This window comes from Gallinula chloropus, assembly GCF_964237585.1.
Source record: "Gallinula chloropus genome assembly, chromosome: 8".
NCBI lineage: Eukaryota > Metazoa > Chordata > Aves > Gruiformes > Rallidae > Gallinula > Gallinula chloropus.
Window position 1 is genome coordinate 16,872,278 of NC_140093.1, and position 23,339 is coordinate 16,895,616.

The 23,339-nt window shown below is 37.4% G+C and overlaps 1 protein-coding gene across 1 annotated transcript in view; it reads right to left on the minus strand.

Moving 5' to 3' along the window:
- Positions 1-23,339, minus strand: part of NAALADL2 (N-acetylated alpha-linked acidic dipeptidase like 2) — a gene marked incomplete at both ends in the record, with an annotated part of 350,941 nt that overhangs the window by 184,311 nt on the left and 143,291 nt on the right. Inside the window, one exon of the mRNA XM_084267228.1 lies at positions 9,138-9,257. Within this exon, the coding sequence (XP_084123354.1) occupies positions 9,138-9,257 (120 nt within the window). The remainder of the gene's footprint in view (positions 1-9,137; positions 9,258-23,339) is intronic.

A 23,339-nucleotide genomic window follows, 5' to 3' on the forward strand; every position in this document is an offset into this window, starting at 1 on the left:
TGCTGCCTGTGAATTATTCACTCAGACCTAAAGATGAAATTAAAATCCCTGAATACTTATACTGAGATGTGTGAGCTTTTCCTGTTAAGTGAATATGCTTGTTGTTGAAGAATTGCCTTCTGTACAGAAGGTTAGCTTAATGTTTTGGCTATTGAAACAAAAGATTCCAAGTGGCTATCACTGCACTTGCAAAGAGGTGCCAATCACATCTGTCATGATGGACTTGCTTTTGAAATTCAGGCACAGACATCAAGAGGCCCAAACAGCCAAGGAAAATCTTCCATAGGCTTACATAGAATGTAAAGTTTAAAATCCTTGCTTGTTCCGCTGGTGCCAATGAAAAGGTGGCTATCAGCAGTGAGTGAGAGCACATTTCTACTCAAAGCCCTGAGACAATACAGACTGCAGGTGTTTATGAAAGGGTGAAATTCAGAATTACATACATAAATCACATGTGCTGATTTTGTGAACCAGTTGTCACAGACAAGTCTCTAAAGCCACGCAGAACAAATTTCTACCCACCCAAGGTCTGGATGTGGCTGCATTCCCCCAACTGCAGGACCAGCTTCAGAGATACTTCTATTCAGAGCACCCACTGGGTTAGGGAACCTAACTTAACTGTTAATCTTGCTGCGTTTTAAATGACATGACAATTAAAAAAGAGAATGAATATCATGCCTCAGTTGAATAAACCATGACATCCTGGTTTATCAAATAACAGTAACAGAACTATTTACTCTGTCATCTCAAGTTTGATAAATACTTTGTTCAACAATAAGGATTTGATATATTTCAAAACATTTCAGACATGTAAACAAACTGATTATTAAGAACTAATTATTGTGAAACAAGAAAAATAAAGACCTAGAAGAGCATAAAAATGCCAGGGAATATTCATAACTTCTTTTAAATAAAATAAACCCCTGTAATTACTACAGATGTCACCATATAATTGAAACACATTACAGAAGGAGGTGAGTATTTACAAAACAATACTTGTTTGCCTGAGGATAGATGGCCTTTTCCTCTGGTCATTATTTCAGAAAATATAAAACAACCAGCACGTGCAGTACTGGTCTGTGACTATCCCTTGCAAGGTTGTGCAAGTGGGCAGTTGTGACGATAATGGCATGGGCTGCATTGCTCCTCCCAGCCCAGTGCCTGACACTTCCAAAGAAGCAAAAGGCAGATAGATCTGTTCTGGAAGGATCAGATTTTATATATTTACTCCTCATCCCTACTCAAGGCTTCCATTTTCTTTTTCTCTTTCTCAGCGGTTCTTGAAATCAGTCCGTGCTGGACACACGAGATGAAAAAAAGGTCCAGATAATTTGTCTGTCAGTGACTCTTTCGTGAAGTCCGAGCTCAACTCATCCAAATGGTGCTCTCAATTAGCTGCTTGGGTAGAAAAAAATGCCTGTAATGCCCTATATAAGCAGCAGAAAAAGTGCCAAGATCACCTGCAGAAGTACAGGTAGTACAACTGCAGAAAGAGCAAATTTTAAAGGTTTAGATTTTACGATGGAAAGACTAAGTACCTAAGTCTTCCCTATTGCCCTGCACACAAATAGCTCATCAGCTGTGTGGATTTAGGGCTCTGAGGTACAAATTGAGGCAATGGATTTCTTTACTCTGCTCTGCTTCAGAACAATTGTCTCACAGCAAAGCCATTTCACTCGACTTTGCATCATTTATCAGGACATAGCACTCAGACAGTAAACTGGATGATTGCATTTACTACTCACTTTTTAAGGGCTTGATAAAATAGAAAATTATGCTTGGGCTTCACACCTCTAAAATCTGACAAGAGCTTCAGGAGACCCCAGAATGAATTTTTTACGAGCCAGCCACCCTCCATTTTTTAATGGAAGCCACTCACTGTCTCACTCAATTTAAGCCTATTGTACTAAAAGGAGGAGACCTGCTATAAAATGGTTAGCCCTTTCCCTCAGGAAACAGCGATTCATAATGGGAGCTGGACTAATTTTTCAAAGGATGCATTTAATATATGTAGTGAATGTGCAATTAAACACCCAATTGAGTATATGAATATTTAGAATTATTTTCCCAAGGGAAATTTAAGTGTTCAGTGCTACTGAAGGCAACAGGACCATGTAACCCAGTCAAATAGCTAAGAATTCAGTGTTTGATTCAGCAGTGGGACTTCAGGAATTTCTGTATCAATCCAGAAGAGAGAGAGAGAATAGGAACTAAGCTGGGAATACAAGTATATCTGCAGGCATTCAGAGGAGATTCTGTGGCATCAGAAATGCAGAATAATCGATACCTACTTTTGCTCATTAAGGTACATGTCCCCTCGTTTACTCTGCTAATAACACATTTCTCCATCCATTCAACAAATCCAGGGTCTCTTAATCGAAAAGGAAATGAGTAATAACCAAAAGTCTTGTTACTGATGCAACCAAATGTTAATTACTTGAGAATATTGACAAGTTGTGCTACAATTCTGCTCCTTTCCAGATATAAATTGCTTCTCTCCTATCCCACCCCCGACATATTCTTCTCATTGCTTACAAGAGTAAATGACTTCCCTGCCTTTATACTGTATAAAGAATGAATTCTCACTACTTTTATTTACTGCAGCACACTTGCCTACAGGGGTAAGAGACCAAAATTATCAACTATTTCATACTCATCTGGGCAGATGTGGATTGGATTTATAAGTGTGCAGCCCTGATTCACTTTTAGAAAGGGTACAGTTCAACAGACATCATGCTTCAAATGCTGGATTAAGTACAAGGTAAATGGATATGCTCAAGTTAAATTATTCTGGGTAGTAACAGTCTTCTAGGAACTGCACAATAGAGCTCAGCATGATTTGGTTCCAATCAGCAATACAAAAACACTCCTTTGACTTTTTTTAAAACATCAACTGCAGATTCTCAAGTCAGTATCATTTCTCAATTTCCTTCCCCTTAGGACCTCACACCAAGGAAAAAAATATATCAAAACAGGTGCTTCCATTTTTTTAAAAGCTACATTTTAAACTAAGTTTACTGATAAAAATTTAAAGTATTACTTCAGGATGAAGCTTTAAGTGATAAATCTGTGCAGAGAGACATGTTGGTTTTGCCTTAACTTGGGTCCGTGCACTCAACACGCTGGGGGTGGATTTCTCAGTCACCCCAACACAGAACAGATTTATGATGTTGAGACAAGGTGTCTCCAGGCTTCTCTAATTAGCTGTTATGGCTTGCTCCTTCTGCTCAAAGGGACAAGAAGAACTGTTATCAGTCAAAGCAGGAGGAATATAAGTGAGAAGTATGTCTATCAATCTCTTAAATTCAATACACTTGCAGGTGAAGGAAGGCCTGTGATCTTCAAAACAAATATAAATTTTCTCAGTAACTACTGAGAAACAAAATAGCTTGCTCATCATTCCATGAATCAGGAACAGGTAAACAGGTGACAAAAAAATCATTCAAAGCACAGGACTGATGGCCATCTGAAAATTCAACTACATAAACAGCTTTTTGGTACAGACTATTGTCCAGCAAAGTTTTTGAAGCCCTTGGCACAGAATTCTTTCATATAGGAAGTACAGAAAGAAATTAAACGGGAGCCTTCTTCAGGCTAGATTGTATCTAACAGATTAAAGAAGGTTTTGGATGAGGGGGAAGGTTAAGAACACAAGTCAACCAAAGCTAATCTTTGGTGGGAAAAAAGGACAGAAATAGCAATGACAGAAACTGACTTGAAAAAGGGAATCTCCTACAAACTCAGGGGATACAAAGGTTAAGGAAAAAGGACCACAAAGCAACTAGTGCTTCACTGAAAACAAAGTGTATTTTGTAGGAAAATTATTTGGCCAAATAGCAAACTCTGCATCGAGAAATCTGATTTATCAATCAATCTGAACTCAGCTTGGATTATTTGAAAGGAGTGCTCAGAATTCTGGGAATAGAGATGAGATTTTAAAAGGATGATAAATTAGAGAAAATCTGAGAAACAGGATGCTGTTCTAGTGGATGTTATAACAACCTCTTCAGTTCCAGATCTCAAGGCCTAGTTTTACACGCTTCTATAAATTCTATCCATACCAACTATACATATGCCTTGAATTTTCAAGGAAGGTTTTTGGAGAGGATACCATATCTTTAGAAATCCCATAGCACTCACACAGGAAAGGGTATATAAACATACCCTACAAAACCCCACATCTCAGTGTTCTTAATAACAAAACATTTATATGGTGGTGAAATTCCCTGAAAGCTATTTTGTTCAATATAGTTTTTATATATACTTATGTCCATAATATAAATACATATTCACATGTATATACACATGCACACACATAGATGTGTGTATATGTAGGTAGGGAAAAAGGGATGGAAGGAGAGACACAGAGTCCTACTTAAATGGAGATTTAAAATGTGATCCTCACAGTTGTATGTGCTGGCCATAAAAAGTACCCGAGGGAAGGAAATGAACAATGTAGACACAAAAAGAGTAAAATTACTTTTTCCAGAGTAAACTTATTTAAAACTAATGCCATTATTAAATAGAAGTCTTTTTGCAAATTGCCTTTATTCTGAGACTCTAATATTTTCCATTTCGTAAATCCTCATCCATAAGTGCCTGCCAATAACCTCAGCATAAACATGCAAGCATCCACATTTCTAAACTTTATGACAGTTAAAAAGCAATTTTATGAATATTTATGAAGGCAGTAAATTATTAAAAGAAATACAGATATTTACACATTAGAACAACATCTTCATTTAATGGATATGGAATGTTAATATGTGAACATTTTAAAGATGAAGTGGTTTGGCCTTCAGGGCTTTTGTTACTCTATTAAAAGTTAATTTAGGACAGAAATTATGGCTTTTTCTTGAATCTCAACCCCAAAAGATTAAATCATGATCAAGACTCAAAACATTTTTCAAAAAATTAATCTGGTGATGGTATTTCCAGAGGCTGGATATTGAAACTACTGTGCAGTTCTCCCTGAAAATAAGCTGCTTCTCGCTTCTTTTACGTGTTCACAGTGGTGACATATACTCAGACGAGCTCTAGGGCAGAGCAACTGGGTGCTACTGACGTGGTTTTCATCAATCTTTCCACCACCACACATTTTAAACTATTAGAAGAGAATACTTCTGTCTATAAACACAGCAGGCAACTCAAGTTGCTCTTTTTCAAGGTGGGTTCTACATCACAAAAGTGATTTGCTTAATCACGTTTATGTATCCTTCTGATTCAAGGACATCAGGGACACTGCCCTGACCTCCTGTACGTAGCTGGCCTCTGAAGTTTACCAGATATTACAATAACCTGAGTTCCTCCAAAACACAAATTTTCTTCTTACAGAACACCAGAAGGCAGTCACTTTCCACCTGAAGGTGTGAGGAAGCAAGTATTATACCTTTATGGTAGTCAATTCCAGAAGTTGTGTTTTACTTCTGTTCTACATTTGTCTCATTTCAGCTTTCCACTTAAAGTTTTTCTTTAACCTTAATCCAGTTCCCTCTTTATTCAGAAACAGTCCAGCTCTTATTTATGTATACGTTAATACTATCTCTTTTTAGTCTATTATTTTTATCACAGCAATATAAGTTCTACCTATTTTTCCCCCGAGTTAACGCTCTTTGATACCTTACCCTGCTACAAAGGTAGGGGCCACATTCTTTCTTTTTCCATGTATAATTTAGCATGTGGCTGTAGTAGCATATTCTTTATTTGAAAAGGTCCAACTTCAGGGATGGAGATTTGTCTGTGTGACTGCTGATGCTCTAGGAAATGTTCCCACTGCCATAGCTGCCCTTCCTCTACCCTGATCAGACACAACTCAGTTCCAGATCTCAGTTCTCTTTCAGTGGAACAGAAACACAACACTCCTAATAACACCTGAAATTCATATTCATTTACAAAAATAACTTAAGATCAGATTGCTCCAAATCTTGTTCTCATGAAGCAGCTAAAAATTATGAACCTTACTGAGTTTAATTAGAATTACTCATCTTAAGGATTCAACTGCATATTCTGACAGCAGGTTAACTTCAGACTTGTCTGCATGCTCCAAACTCCCTGTATGTTTCAATTCCAAGTTACTCCAAACTGTGAACCCTTTCTGCTGTTTTCAGTGTGTCTGAAGATACGAGATGTGACCGCTCTGAAAGACAAGTAGAAGCTCCAAAGTGTTTTCAACCCTGATCCCCTCTCAATTTTGTACCCTATCAAATATCCCTAAAACACCAAACTGAACCTCTACAGCAAAAATATTGTAATAGAATTATTTTTCAAAATATTCAAATTTCCATCACTTGGGCTTCTTTCTATAAATTATCCAATTGTACACCAAGCTGTCTGCAACTAGCACATGCTTCTTTCTGTTCACCTGATGTGAAGACTAAAGAAACATTGTTCAGTTTTCGTGGTGAGTTTTCTGCCAGCAGCCATTTATTATTTCTCTCAGGCTTTTTCCAATGGGCTCAATATGGAGAGAAAGAACAGTTGAGACAAAAAACAACAAAAAAGGCAAATTAAAAACGCAAAAGGGGAAAACAGGAAAAACACATGAAAACTAGCAGTTGATGATGGCAATAAAAGGCAGGCAAGAAGCATACCCACACAAGGGAAAATGCAAGGTTGAAAAATGGAGGAGACATGATTAGAAACTCTGTTATGAGTATGAAACCTCGGTGCAGGATCTATAAAAATAAGACCCAAATCCAAAGTGAGATATTTTTATAATATAAAGTAATAATGATGAGAAATTAAAGCACATAAAAATGTGAAAAAGACATGTTAAATGCAGAAAATTAAAAAGAAAAACAGTAATATATATATATAGCAATAGCTCTGTTACGAACTAATGTTCTGTTTTAATGTAATGTAAAAGCAAGCACGTGGAAGACAGAGATAAGGAAAATACAGTCAGAGGGAAGTATCTGCTGAAACAGAGATGTGAGACTCAGTAAGTACAGAAACATAAATATTGGGGGAAAAAATGATACAAAAAATGGATTCAGTGGTGAGGTACTGGGCCCATTTAAACCAGCAGGACTTGCTTTTAAGGCAATCTTTCTCTTTAACTTAAAATATTCCTTATAAAAGAAGAATCTATTTCTGATATCTTCCTACATATTTTCTCATACTTTTCATTGCTTGCAATTATTTCACAACCAGAGACACGCAATTTATATTCTGAAAAAAGAAGACAGTTTACCATCTCACAAAGATAACAAAAAAGGGCAAACTCCTACCAGTGAGAGCAGAGCACAAAGTAGGTTTGGGGAGTTGTATTTTTAGTTCATGTCCTAGGTGCACATTTGATGTCAATCTCCTCATCACATCACGCTTTGGTTCCTATTGCATAACTGATTCTGAATGTGCAAAATGGATTCTTTGGGAATAGCAGATGAACACCAGAAGTGCAGCTAATCCACCTCAGCCACCACTTAGCATTTCCCTCCTGGGACCAGGCTACAGCAGACCCCGAGGGAAAGTTCCTGAGCTGTGCTCTGTCCTCAGTGACGTCTGCTCTGCCCTGCTCCTTCCACTGCACTACTTGCTAATTTTGACACAGCAAGTCCTTACAGGATCACAAATTAAATTGGCAAAAAGTCCATCTCACCAGACACTTCAGACAGCGCTATTACAGCCAACTTTGCATCTTTATCAAATTCCTTCGTTATAAGCCCCAACTGCTATTTCATTGTTGCTGTCAGTTAGCAGGGAAACACGGTCTAAGATCTATTGGTGGAAATGATGCGCAACAGCCAAGTCCCAACAATGATAACTGACCTTTCATGGGCGTAATTAGATTGCATCTAAATAATTTACATAAACAGCCAAAGCTACTCACATGAAAATGGCATTTTTATTGAGACGAATATTATTCCTATAGAAAAAATATTAAGTGGTTATTTTCTGAACCTGGGTTGTTGTCCCGATTGTGCTTTCTGTGGCTGACAGAGCAGATCCTAATTCTCCTAATTATAAGATCTGGAGTTACTGTTCTTTTATAATTGCTTTTGTGAATTGGGAATGAATTGTTTAAATATTTATTGGGCTAGTGTATTTTCTGAAAGGCAAAGTAGCATTTTTGCTTATAAAATATTTGCAATAGAAGGCAGTTACTTGACATTTAGAGTTTAAACGTGGTTTATGTGTTGAGTCTGTTATGTCTAACGTACAGGACTAGTGAGGCCCATCTCTGCGCTGTGAAGGAAAAAGAATGGACACGCACATACCCATATAGATGCCTCCCCACATGTGGAAGAAAAGCATTCTGAACTGGTGGTAACCCATCCATAGACCTATTTGCTGTTAGTGAGTTTACAGGTGTGATCACAAATGGCGGAGGGGGGAATAAATGCCCATGTATCCCAGGGTAGTCTGCTTAACACATTTGCCACAGCCAAAAACACCACAGAAGCTGATGTGCTTTTCACACTCAGCACCTTTCCTCCCTCTGTGGTGGTAAGTATGTCAGAAAGAGGCAAGATGACAAAGGCAAATTCTCCACAGAGCAAAGCTTCATCATGTCATGGTGAAATCAAGTTACTGTCACTTCTTAAACAGATGCACAAAGAATAGTGTTGGTCCTCCAATACTGTATGCTGTCAGTTACTACCTCACAATCTCCATCTAAAGACCAGAATGCTGACACAGCCCAGTGGGACTGAAAAGACAGGCAGAAGCCCGAGGCCAGGTGAGCACATACTGTGCTCTGCCTCTCCTCACCACATGCTATAACGACAGCCTCCAGGTCAAGTACTGCATGCAATTATGCAGAAACAAAAGAATTCAGTGCAGTGTTATAGGTACATTTTTAGCAGACACGGATCCAAGTATTCCTGATCTCAGTTGCCTTCCCCCCACCACTTCATGCATTATTATTTCTTTTAGGGAATTCTTTATTTGCCAAAAGGCTTACAGTACACCCAGAGAAAATATGGCCTACTACAGGGGCACTGTAAGATATGCAGCAAAGTAAATAACTGTGAGACATAAAAGGCACCACGGATCGAAGTGGCTAGTATTAAGAAAGGATCTGAATGCCAATAAATCTTGGTTTATTGGGACAGAAGGGGAATGTCCTCGGTTTCGTATTTTGAAACTGAAAGAAACAAATAATTCAGCCACAGCACAGCAAGCATTTGACTAACCTTATAAAGCAAAGGCGATTGTCCCAGCTTCAAAAGTGCAATTTTTTTGGTTATGTTTGTAATGGCTTGAATCCGGATCAAGTCTTCCACGGTCCCATACTGTATATCAACAAGTTCTGCCTGCAAAGAGAAGACAATGTTCAGGCTATAGCTATAAACCTCGGATCACTGAGGGTGCTCCTGCCACAGAAACAAAGTGGCGTACAAGCACCTGAGCAGAGATCTGTAATTACCTTCCCCCTACTTCCTAATCAGCAATAACTGTAATAGCACAGAGCTTGAGAATTCTATCTGACAGGTAAATTTATATCTTTGCAGTTTTCATTCATAATTCATCAGTTGTGATAAAATGCCCCCTTACCCCCCACCCAGCAGTCTAATAACTGGTGCTGACTCTGACAAGAATTTCCCCTCATTAGCTACAGAAATGTATTTAAATCCATGTAAGGGATGTTAACCCACTTCTGTTAATTTTCTTAAAAGGAATCAGACTCTTGTAAAGCATTTCATAAAATGAGCGAATGATTATACTAGTCACTTATGAAAATATACAGATAATACTTACACTACCAACATACAGCTTTATTACGTGGTCTCATATAATTGCTGAGCAACCTACCCTACTTATTAAGGCATTTTCTTATAATTCATCAGTTATCCAAGCATTACACTCAGATAACCATAGTGATATCTGCCTACAGTGTTCTGACGTGTAAACTTTTCAACTAATAGATATTTTTAAATTATTTAGAGCCACTTCCAATTAAATTAAAAGTGCTTCAGCTCTTCAGTTAGGCCACCACAAAAATACGTAGTAAAGGTATAAGTTATGGCTAAATGTCAAGCATTGGCAATGATGGAAAAATATTTCAAGACATGTTCTAAAGGATTTTTTATATACATATCTATATATATAGATATAGATATATAAAAGTCAAGAATGACCAAGGGCATTTTTCTCACACGTTTACAGCAATAAATTCTGGTGAAGACCAAGTATGAGGATAATCAGTCTTATACATTACTATTTTTGAATGTTATGAAGCTCTCAGGATACCATCAAAGACATGCTGGAACCTTTAAATATCTATGCACTATTCACATAAAACACAAATAAAAGACGACACAAGAATATTATATGAGGTTTATAAAGATGAAAATAAGAGGAGCAGGGTACAGGTTGGAAAAGTTTCTTCTGCAGTTCAGCTTTGGTAAATTAAGTATGGGTTCATTGCCAAAGGCAATAGTTCTGGTTTCAGGCATTACATAAACTGTGCAAATTAGAGCAACAGTTGTTCTAGATATGTAGGATGTGTGAAATGCTACTAGATTCCTGACCACGGCATTTTACTTAGACAACTGTATCTGAATATTTTGTCTGAGTTGAATTCATTTAAAAAAAAAAAAAAAGAAGTTGCCAAGGTTCTTGTCATCTTAAATAGATTGCTTTAAAATTTCAACTTAACAAGTTTCTATGTCAGTAACATGTCATCAGTGCTGTTTAAACCAAGTATTTAGAAAGATCAGCCAAAGTTATAAACCACTTCTGGAATAGGCAAACCAGATATAACACCAGATACTGAAATGCAGGAATGGAAAATCTGGCTTTTCATACTCTTTCTTCTGAAATTTGTGAGGGTTTTACTTTTTAAGTTCTTCAGAAATTATTTCATAAAAAAATTCAAATGGCAACTACAGGCTAAAATCCAACATATGTTTTTTTTTTTCCTGTGCAATCGTTATATTTAGAAAGTATGATTACAAAAAAATGAATAAGCTATTTTATATTTTCCCTCACAGGATGCCTCTAGTTAAAAAGAGTTCACCTCAAATGAGGGAAGGGTTTTAACCAGTGGACTTTCTTGAAGTTCACACAGATTTTACACCATTCTGTACATCTCAAGTTTATTTTAATTTGTACCTACAGACATGCCAATAGTACACTTCAGTGCGATAATTATTAGAGTCTCAGAAGTCTTATTACTTGAGAGGTTATATCTATGCTGATTTCTGGGGAGACCTCAAATCTGATTCCTTTGGACCCAATGCCTTTCCCACTTACCCTCAAGCCAACCAAAAATCACAGCTTTCATCATTCGGATGAGAGAAACTACACTGAATTTTCCTGAGGCAAAATCAATACACAAAGATATAACATAATGAAGTCTATAACCATTTGTTTCTACAGTATGCCTGTGTGAAAATGAGATCCCTGCCCATCTACATTTGTGTGCTTCTTCACATCGTTTTTGCTAGCTGCTCCTCCAGGGTGCTATCCACCGCTCTGTAAACAACAAAACTACATGTTTGCACAATTATTAATGCATTTAGCAACTGCCCTTGGATGTTCTTAGTTAATTTATGGATGCAAACTGCATCTTCAAGAGCTGCTCACCAGTCTTTTCCAGGCAACATATGAGCTCAACAACAGCAGGCTGAATAAAAGCCCCACAAAAAGCACAGATCAATTTTTAATTATGTGAGAACCAGACCTTGACTCCCTGCTGCCCCAAACACTCTGCAAGCCATGTTCATTGCTCCAAATGTTAAAAGTAAGCCCCAATGCCAAAGCTATTAAATACATTCATACACTGAGAGTAAATGTAAGAAGTCATTACATAATGAAAAAGCAGCTGGGTATAATATAACAAGTTACATGTGCTTTCATTACACATCTTCCACTTGAAGGGTATGTCAAAGCTCAAGGTATTAGAAGTCTTTCTTTTGCACTTGACTGAAAATAAGTATGACCTAAGCCTCTTGTTCCAGTGCAACTTTAGGGATTCTTGCACTGTAACTCTGAAGTGGCTTTCTTCTCATCTCACATGTTTGACCCTCAATTTTACCCATTTGAGAATGGTGGGTAGAACTATTGCACACGTCTACCAAAGTGTATTATCACATCCAGGTGACATCATGTATAGTCTGGCACCTGGTGATTTGTACAGCTAATCTCAGATCAATCTTCAGTTATAATGACAAAATAAAAACTTCTCTTGAGTTAACTACAAACATCTCCCCCCCCGCCCCCCCCCAAAGACAGTAACCCACTGAAAGAGTTAACAACAAAGTGCGAAGATTTGGGATGTACAGTCCATAAAAGATAGGCAAACAGTTAATTATAAAAAGATTTAAAAATAAGTCCTACCCCTTCCTCTCCTCTATATATGAATACTTCAATAAGTTTTTTAATAACAAGCAAAATCTTTTCACTACTTAATAACAACATCTCATCAAATACAGTAGAGAAACATTATCTGGGAGCAATCAGTTTTCTGTTTACTGTACTGGGGCTCAACAAATTGGACCCTTTACTTCTAGCATGAAATAGTATATTGAAAAAATATCACTAAAATCATGTTGAAGAATCCTATTGAACCCAAAGAATGTTAGAACTCTCAATCTACTAAGAAATTAACAGTCCATTTATGTTGCACAAAGTCCTGGGCAATGAAGGCCTCACAGCATCCCTAACACCTCCAAAAGTGAATAAAGATTTAATTTTCTAATTTTTTTAGACATGCTTACATCATTATGTAACCCTCATTTTATAAATTCCAAGCAAAATACCTCAGCTGTCCATATTTGATAAACTCCTTTCCTTTTGCAGGGTAATTCTGTTCAACAAGAGAACTCATCCTTGTATCAGGTGTCGAAAAAGAACACTTACGCACTTAGTTTAGATATGCAAAGGGTAAATTCTCTTACACTAAAACTGGGAAACACCTAAAGAATGGGTTGGTTTATCCATTTGAATTAGGTACTTACTCTTCAAATTGTTTTGTACTATACTGTTTGAAAGACACAACTATTTAGGAACTAATTGCTGTGTGGAATATGGAGTTCGGGAGTAGTCCCCCATGCATGAAATGAAGCAGGGGTAGGTAATAAAGCAAACATTTTTAGAAAAAGTAATTATTTTATGTTAGACTTATTAATTTCTAAGTCCCAAGATGATTCTCCGTGAAATGTAAACATTCTATCTTAAAAACTATGATAAAATCCCCCCAAAACAGAAAAGACAAGCATTCTGAAAATGCCACAATCAAGACAGTCAAGGATTTTTTCCCAATTTCTTCTATTTATTTCCAAAATTAAAGAGAATGAACCAGAATACTTTATCCAGACATAGATGAAAAAGGGTAAGACCGGTCTTGTAGTGGAAAGGTATGAATAACTATTTGAAGCAGGTGGCAGATGGGGTCTTGAAGATGCTAGATACCATTTTAAATCCTCACTTCCTTTACAAATGCTGTGGAAACTAAAACCAAAAAGGAAAATTTAAATAGGTCAAAAATACTAATGGAAATATGTTTTTCATACCACACTGCTAGCATTCAGTCCACTTGAATGAAGAAAGGAATTTAATAACAGCAGCACACATCTGCATCCAATACCCTGGCTAAGAGGCATGTTGTGGCTGATTTGCCACAGGCAGGTAAGACAGGAAAAAGATTAAGGGAAAAGCCCACAGGAAAAAAACCCAAAACAAACCTCCAAGGCAATACACGGGGGGAAGTTTCTCACCACCACCAAAATGCAGATGGAGTCAGTGCAGATAAGAAGGTAGCTCATAAATGCATCTGCTCCAGCTATCAAGGCTGCAAATCCAGGGTAGGAAAGCACTACGCCTAAGGAAATAGTTTTGCTATTATTTCTTAGGAGAATGCATTAAGTATACTTCATATTGAGAAATCCCAAAGTCATATCCACAAAGTGTAAACTTCTGCAGAAGACAAACCTAAAAGCAGCATACAGAATAGCTGTGGTGAAAAATCTTGTCTTTATTTTACCTATTTTTATACTGCCACAGTTCAGTAATCTCAGTTTATTAATATATTTGCTCAAATACCAATCAGTTGACTCATGAACAAACAGCTTCTAAACAAACTCTTTGGGAGGTCAGGACTGTAGAAACTGCAGCTATGAAAATGACTGATACTCAGTAGCACAGTCAAACTCATATTCCTGCCAGTTCTGACCAACCCATCCCAAGTGTCAGAAATTCCAAGCACTGAAGGAAATGGAACAGTAAATGCTATGCATACATTTAGGACTGCTTATTCCTCAGAATTAAGACAATTTCTCCAACAAGTATCACACCCTCAGTCCTGTGACTGTTCAGGCTTACTACCACTCCTTTTATTCAAGTCAATGCCCTTTATTTGTCCTTCAACATTCAGCTACCATTTTCAGGTTGTTCACAAAACAAAGGTAACATCCAAAGCTTGATCAGTCACAAGTAAATAACCTTCAACAAGTCATCCTGCCTAAAGTGAAAACTCCAAAATATATTTGCAAATTGTATCTGAGAAGACGGTAGTCTGCAGTCAGGACATGAGGCCAACTTTAATTAAACACTTCACTATAATTTATTTGCACAGCTCTGAAATTGAGGCTGAAGGCAGCATTCAGCGGAGCATAAAAGTAAACTCAAGCTGGCTGTAGATCAAAGCTGGACATCAACAAACACGAAGAAAGCTGCAAACATAAAACTAGCTCTTCTCTAAAATTAGAGAAAAGGAAGAAAGAAAAGAGGAGATAACAAAGCTCTGCCCAAGTACGCCAAATCCGTTGGTGGTGGAAATTCTGCTAGGCTTCCTGACAGGAGCTGTTGCTCCCATTTCAGCCAAGCATCCCACCACTAATCAGGGAACCACAGCTGACACCCTGTGATTGCTACCACCCAAGTCTCCTCCTCTGTCCGATTGAGACACCAGCGACAAAACACACAACCATAGCCATCTTCTCTACACTTATTGCAATTCTACAGACATGTTAATATCCAAAAGTATGGTTCAGATTTTTGTCCTTCGCTTGGTTCCAGGCAAAGAGAGACCTTCTATGCATTTGAGGCAGATGACAGAGCAATTAAGGAGGGAATTTTCGGGCTGAGGGGGGATGCTTTCACAGAACCACAGAATGATCAGAGTTGGAAGGGACCTCCGGTGATCATCTAGCCCAACCCCCACATGAAAGAGATATAGAACTGATTTTGTTATACAATTCCTATCTTTAAAAGTCAGTTTTTATGCAAATACCATTCTCAATTTCAAAATAGCTTTTTGAAATCCCCATGTCAGCTTCCCACTCTCTATTTACTTTATGATAGGACACACTGACTTCTGCTAGGAAATACCACCTAGAAAGTTTTGTGTGTCTGGTGATACTGGGACTTTCCCAAACTGGCTGGGATAGCTTGTAGATAGTTTTGGGATAATTACACAGAAATGTCCCTGTGAAATCCTATGAATAATTAAACTGCATATTCAAAAGCAAATTCCGCTTGTTTCTTGGCCAAATTTAAACACTACTTATCCAAAATATATTCCTATAGCACAGGATTCCCAATCCTTGAGCTTCTTTTGTCTTCCTTGGAAACTAAAATGAGAAAAATAATCTTATACCTTGAAAAAGTAACAGCCTAATGGTCTTCCAAGCAACTATGTAAGCAAGCCAAAGAGAGATGATTTGTACAATTTGAATTTGAACACGCTGCTTGAGCCCAGAAAAGCAAATCATTATATACCTGGATTGAGTGGAGTGTATTTTTTTCTGTTACAATACTAAGAGATGTAGCTGACCAACAATGTCTGGGTAGATTTAAATCAAAGAAATTCAATATTGCTCCACAAAGGAAGATATCTGTATATGTGTGGTCATCGAATAACTAGCTGGACTTTAAACAACTATTGGGCTTCACCTACAAAGCACTCTTATTCAAACAGATCCCTCATGTTCAGACATTCCCTCGTGGTTATTAGCACCTTCCTTAGCATTTTTCTAGGTTTACTTCAATATTCCTATCCATACAATAAAATTCCAGAGTAATTCAATATGACTCTCAGTGTCAGCTTACAATCAAAAAAGAATACTTTATGTCTAGCTTTTATAACATAAAATTGCACATTATGTTACAATGACAGCTAAAACTGTAGTTTGTACCAAAACAGGAACCAGGGTGAGACATCCCTTAGCCTCTCATAGAGTCTAGTCTTGCAGACGGAATTCTGTCCCAGGCACATTTTACATGCTCCCTCTTCCCCTTCTGTCCAGCTGACACAGCTCCCTTCCTGGTAGGGCTCTAGTGAAGGTGCTCTTACAGGTTGCTTTTGCTGTTTCAGTATTGTTTTTAGAAAGACATTGGGGTTTAACTTGTTTGCTGCCTTGCTTTTTACAGCTTATAGCAGATTTTTTTTCCTACCAGCTCCCAGAGAGACTGAATTAAGATTGAAGCCTTTTTATAGCCTACAGAAAAGAACCTCTTCTGTGTTTTATGGTTACAGAGCCTCAGATAAATCTGAGCTGACATAGCTCAGTTCCCTGTTGATAATTCTCATCCTGTAGACTCCTCCCTCTATATCTATTTTCAATTTTATTTTTCCTTCTTTTATTCATTCATATTCCCCCCATCCCAAATCACATTCAAGTTTCCCTTTAGCAGAAGCCAAAAATAATACTTGAATATAACTTCTTAATTCAAGATACCCAAAAAGCAAATCTATTTTTGTCATCTTTTCCAATTAGATATAAATGCAAATCTAGTTTTGAAGGTTTTCTGAAATAAAACACTTATTTTCAATTTATATTTAATCATTTTTAAATCTCTAAGAATCTTAATTTATGAAATATTGAAGAACATAATATCATTTGATGCCTAAAAACGTATCGGAAATATTATTTCTAACTTTCATTAAGCAGTGCTGATTATTTGTCACCTCATTTTTACTAATGACTCTTTCTTATATGTGTTGAACGTTATTTATATCCCCCTCTTTATAAGAATTAACTGCTAAGATATTTAGTAGCGTTGGTCCCTAAAGCATAAAGTCACATTGATCATACTTTCCAAAGAAGAAACAGCAATCTGTATTTGCCAGCCTACTTGGTTTAGCTTAGTCAGGGGTAATTATTCATGCAAATATACATTTACTAATTAAACAGACTAAGGATAAACTAAACAAACCAGAATTGTTCAGCTGTGATGTGACATCTTTAGAAGATAAATCATAAACTACATATGTAGACAGTAAATCATAATGGTGTGATTTAAACCTGGCTTTAAAATTTTCAATGAAATTACTTTATGTCAGAATCTGGTCTCATTACATCAGAACAAAACAAATTCTGAAGGCTGGACTGCAGCAAGGTGGAGGTTTTATTGGTACCCTCAAACACGAAGAACGAAAACAAGACATCCATAGACTGCAAACTGTCCTTCAATGGCCTCTTCATCATACATTGAATAAAAGCCAGGCATTCCTGCCTATGCCAGCTGCAGCCATGAAGCCCTTAGTGAAGATGCCTGCACCTTATGGAAGGCATGCTTTATATTCAAATAGGTTCTGCGTGCTGCAGCAGAAGCTGCCAGCTGTTATACGCAAGGATCCTTCTCCACTGGTCAGAAGAGGCTACCAAACTGCACCAGGCAGACCCTCCCATGAGTTTGCAGCTACACAGACCGAAGGAAAGTAATTGCCTGTCTAAAAATGACAGGTGATAAGAACGATGTCCTGTGAATGCAAACACTATCTATCAAAGACAGAACCCGTGTGCCAGCTGCACTGAAACATAACATGGAAGTGCTTTGGAATCTAAGTGAACTTTAAATATTTCATTTTGTAACTGTAATACGTTTGGTATTTTAATTTCCTAGAGAGCAGTTTGACTTTGTTCAACTGTTTAATTTTTAGCCTGTGCCATCAAGAAAATAGCCTCAAAGTTCTCAGATTTCCAATTTCTGCCATTGAAGCAGCGCTTTCCATTGGATGAGAGGCCTGTTCCCCAACCAACTCTCAAACTACAGCATGCATAGCATCAGGAAACATACCAACCAGCTGTATTTCTGTGGGCACTTGCTGAACACATGAAAAGCATATATTGTTGTTACTGCAAGTACACAGATAACTAAAGACAAAACAGACATCTAGCTCAAAGATACAGATAATCACACACGTGTACAAGAGGAGGTCACGCACTGCATCAAGAGAACACTTGAACTTTCAGAAATGTCAGTGAGAACTCTGTTTTTCTGAGTATAATAAATGCTCTTTCACAGAGCACTTACAGCCCTTGCTTGGCCAAACATCACGCGCTTGAACGTAATCAGAGAGATGCCCAACCACACAGGGCTGTAAACACAAATCTGAGTATTACAGCAGCATTTTATCAAAGCTGGAGAAGCAGAGTTGTGAAAGGGAAAATGACGTCTTTTCTCTCTCCTGTGAATTTGTTGGTTTGAGTCATTACAAAGATGTACAGCTTTCAGAATTACACCTTTAGAAAAAAAAGACTAGGCAAAAATACATGCTAAAATTAGAAATAAATTCAAATGACAGAAAAGGACTCCAATGAAAACAAGGAAATATAAGTGAGTGAAGTGGCCCAAATGACTACTCAAGAAAAATGCACGCATGGCTGTATGTGGAAACAGCACCGCTCTCTGTGATTAAACACAAATACATTTCAATTATTCAATTACCCAGGAATTTGGAAAGCAGATTTAACTTACTAGAAACATGGAGCATGCGATTCGGGTATCATACAAATAAAACTGCACCAGGAAGGAAAACAATTTCTTCTTTGTTTCTGGCTTTCAAATTTTATTTTTAAAAATGTCCTCAGTAGTTTAGAATTGACATTTGATCATTAAATGCAATACTCTATTCTGCCGTGCTTAGTCATTTAAAGGTTTTATATGGCAGCAGCATTTATCTTTGCTTTCAGGAACAGCTCAGCTTCATTTTTAAATTTAAAAAAAAATAATCAACAAAAGCAAGGATTAAATGGGAGTTCAGGATAGGTCCCTGCCAGGTGTCCTTGCTATAATGTTATTAGCAGCTCACCTTTATCCTAATTCTTTCCAAAGATTAGGGTTAAATTTTTTCTGAATTGTGCCAAATTTCACACAGACATTTTGAACATTCATCTCTCCTAAATGATGGCAAAAAACCATGGTGAATTTGGGAACTTGATTCCTGTGGCCTCAGCAGGGACAAAGAGATTCCACAGAGAGGACAGAACCTGCTTCTTTTTAGGAAAGGGCCCAGAAAAACGTTCACCTAGGAGTGGCATTCCATTAAACTGCATCTCAAAAGAAAAGCTGGAAAAAACGTTCACATTACCTAAAACATATGGGAAAGTCTGAAAAGATTCTGGAATCTGGAGAACCTGATGGAAGGAAAGAGTAATCTGACCTGGCATCACCTGATTTCACTGGTTAACACAAAAGCTTTGCCATCATGCAACCTGTCCAGAGCTCTTGAACGGGGTCTGACCAGAACTCCCCCCGTTTTCCATCCAGGTTGGAATCCAGGGCAGCCTCTTTCACAACAGTAGAGAAATGCTCAGTATTATTGCAGTTCTGGTACTTTCCGGTACAGTTTTCAATAAAGGCAATTTGGCACATTATTACAGAACGATCCGTTACTATAGAAATCTGTACTCAATTCTTTCTCTTCACCCGTTATGATCCCTCCTGCCCAGGATGTTGAACAATCAACAAAAAGAAACTAGAAATACTGAGCTCAGGATGCACTTTCAAAAATTCTGATTCAACCACAAATTTCCCTAAAGGTCCATCTTCCCACATCAAGTGGTCCCTTTGCTAAATTTTAGCAAACACAAGAGACTAAATTCAATAAACGAGACAAAGAATGCACAACAGTCATCATTCAAAATATTCTCTACTTATAACATCTGCTGAAGAGGTTCCCTCTGTATTTCCTTGTACCCACTTTACAAACACTATGCATTGTGAAGAAATTATCTTCATTCTCTGCAGAGAAAATTGGAAAAATTATGAAAGTTTATTTCAGGCATAGCAACTCTACAGGCATTAAGACAACAGCAGTAAAATCATCAGGGAAAGAACTGATCTGAAAGAGTCAATGTTACCCACCATATCCTGAGCCTAACACTGTCCATACTGATACGATTTCTCATTCTAAACTTTTAGTTTGTGTCATTACATCATTGGAATATTTTCTTTTAGCTTTAAGACATAAGTGTTTTATAGGTAAAAGGACAACAGGGACAAAGGCATCAAAAAAAAAAAGGAAAAAAGAAGAATGATGCAGTAATTCTTTTGCCAGAAATATAATTTCTAGCTTTTCATTCTACTTCATCCTCTAAAATACTCCCCGAGTAAAGACCGTGCCAGGCAAGTACTGCCCTGCAGTAGGAGGAACATCTCTCCTGGATGACAATACAGCAGGACCTTCCTTGCATATTTAAGCAGCTTTGCTCTCTAGTAGTTGAAGCTGTTGCCAGACCTCTTCTATCCTTATTCACCTCTGTCTGCCCTCAAAGACATCAGTGTGAAGCAGTGAATCTTACAGGAGACAAGACTAACTCTATATGGTAACATAATTCAGCAGAAGGAAGATAAATTCCTTGAAGCATCTTCTTTCTCACACACACCTACTCTTGGGCCAGTAGCAGGCTGGTGATTGATTAGTCACCTTCTCTTTGAACTGCAGAGCACAGGACCATAAGAAATAATTATGAGACTAGAACTGATATCTCTCACGATTAATTCACATTAAGGCCCTCATAATGAATGAGATAAACACAGTAACTAATATTCATTACAGGAGGTGTTAGACACGAGATTTATTTGTATTTAGTGGAAGAGACAGCATAACTAATAGGAAACCCCCCCCAACAACTAGGAATGCCTAATTCCTGAAAAAGGAAAGACCAATGTATTTTCAACTGTGTTTAGTTTGCACTGTTTTTTTTTTTTTTCTTCTGATTTATAAGCACCAACTTCTCTCCTGGGATTGCAACTGGTGGGCACAGTCAGGAGTGCTGAATTTCCAACCAGCTTAAAAGCAAAATCCTGAACAAAAGCTTTTTCTCAGGACATTTTAGTCCAGCCACAGAACAAGTGCTGGCATTTTGACAGTTCCCATACACACCCAATGCACTTCCGCCAACTGCACCTGGATACCAAACTTGGTCTTGCCTCTGGTTACCAACTGGGTCTCTTTTAAAAAAAAATTTTTCTTTTTTACATGTTTAAGAATTCAGTTCTTTTTTTTTCAACCAGCTGTTTCACAGCTGCACATTTTTTCATCCTGTTCAGAAAGGCTTTCAAAAGACATTTGCTTCAAAGGGTTTTCTCTGAGAGAGGCCTTCTTTGCTTTTTGGTCTTTCTTACTATTAAGGCTCCATGTCCAGGTTTCTAGCATACCTCAAAGCAGTCTCTAGAGAGGTTCATCCTTTACTCTCTCTCATACCAAAAAATCTTCAACAAAAGCTAGACAAGCCATCAAAATCTGTCCTTACCAAGTTATTCACATAATGGCAGCTTTATCCTCAACTAGTTTAGATTAAATTTAAAACCTGCCATGTATGCTTTTTTTCTTTTTTAGTAAGAACTTATTTCCACTCTTTCAAAGTGGTCATCTTAGAAGATTATATTTGGACTTCAGATTATCACATTCTAACACAGACTGGAAATCTTCAGACATGATTTGGATTTTCAATGCCACTTTCATTTCCAAATATTGAAAAGGCTTTAACAGTGAGAGAAAAGAGATTGGTAGGAAAGTATTCAATAAGCTGATATTATTTCATTAGAAGAAATCACTTTGTAAGATTTTGACACCACCATTGTCCAATAGTGACTTTAAAAGTTATATTGCTAGGTACAGATAACCTCTAAGATAAAACACATTGCTAAGGCTTCAACTAAGATTTATCACACTGCATCAGAGATTAAAACAGTTGCTCCTGTTCTTTTCAGCTGCCAGCTCTAATTCACAAGAGACACTACTGTTATGCAGATGATTTCACTATTTTCAAATATAATCAAGTGCAGTACATCAGAAAAAGTGTTATGTTTGGGTCTTATTTTTTTTTCCTACTATGATTCTAACCCAGTATTGTCACAGAGGACTGACTGATGCCTGGGACTGCCAGGGTCTGAATCTTACGTCCATGCTCCCAGGTACACATAGTACATGCACAGTAAGATGCAATCTGCCTCCAACTACAGATGCTTTTGTATTGATAAGGCTCCTTAAAAGGGGGTAGGATTTGTTTCTCTTCCTCAAAAATAAACTAAAAAATGAGAACAAGCAATAGTGTACACAATAGTGTATTTTACAGTCACTCATAACTATCCCAAGACTGAGTAGCATTTTAACCAGTTATTTACTGTTTATGTATGAAACTACATATTTTAAACAGCAAAGTTACATAAGTAGTTTTAGGGACAGGACTTGAATATTACATAAATACAAAAAGGTATTTTTACTGCTCTCGATATGACAGTTGTAGTTGATTCATGTCATTTTTCTTGTTCCAGCATTAAAAAAAAACCCAGATAATATTTGTTTTTATAGTCTCTCTGTTGGAGGAAATTTTTGCTTTTGTTGTTAGGGTAAGCAAGATCCCTTCAAGGCAGTTTTAAACCTTTAAAATACTGGAGAAATTAAACAGGAAAAGATCCCTAAAACTCAAATCAAATAGCTCTCAGCAGAGCAGCTTTTTGCTTGGAATTCTTCCTCTGAGTAGGATATTGCTTTTACAAACATAAACAGATAAAACACAGATATTTTGCTGGTAGGTTCAAATGTCCTAAGAAGATGTAAAAGATATTACAGGGAGCCAGTAAGACAGCACCACCTAAATAAAACGTGCCCTGTGATTTGGCAGAAAGGTTTCTCTTGACTTGGAGTGCCTCTGGATTCAGGTTTGCATCAAACAATGTTAACAAAAAGCGGGCATGAAAAAAGCCAACTGAGGAGGTGTCATTCCAGATATCTAATGAACCGCATTAAGTGATTGCAACTTGCCAGGTCTAATTTATACAATAAAACAATTAAAGAGGAAAAAATGTTTCTCAAAGACCAATGCAATTACAGAAGTTACTTAAACCTATATTCTCTCACAGTGAGTAACAAGCAAAATTCAACTTTAGTTAAAAATTCTGTAATTCCCATTGATTGCAATAGGAATTTTCCTTGCACAAACACCTAATTAAAGCCCCAAAACCATTCCCCATGCCCTTAGCATTTGCACCCTTTAGTTTGCACCCGGCAATTGGAATATAAATAACATTTATGGTCTGACATGGCTCCCTCTCAAATGCTGTCGAGAGGCTTTACTGAAATATGCCCTCAGCTGATTGCAGGCAATGGCAGGAAGTGCTCAGTGGTCTGTTCTATCTGGAGCTATCTAGTTAACTCAATC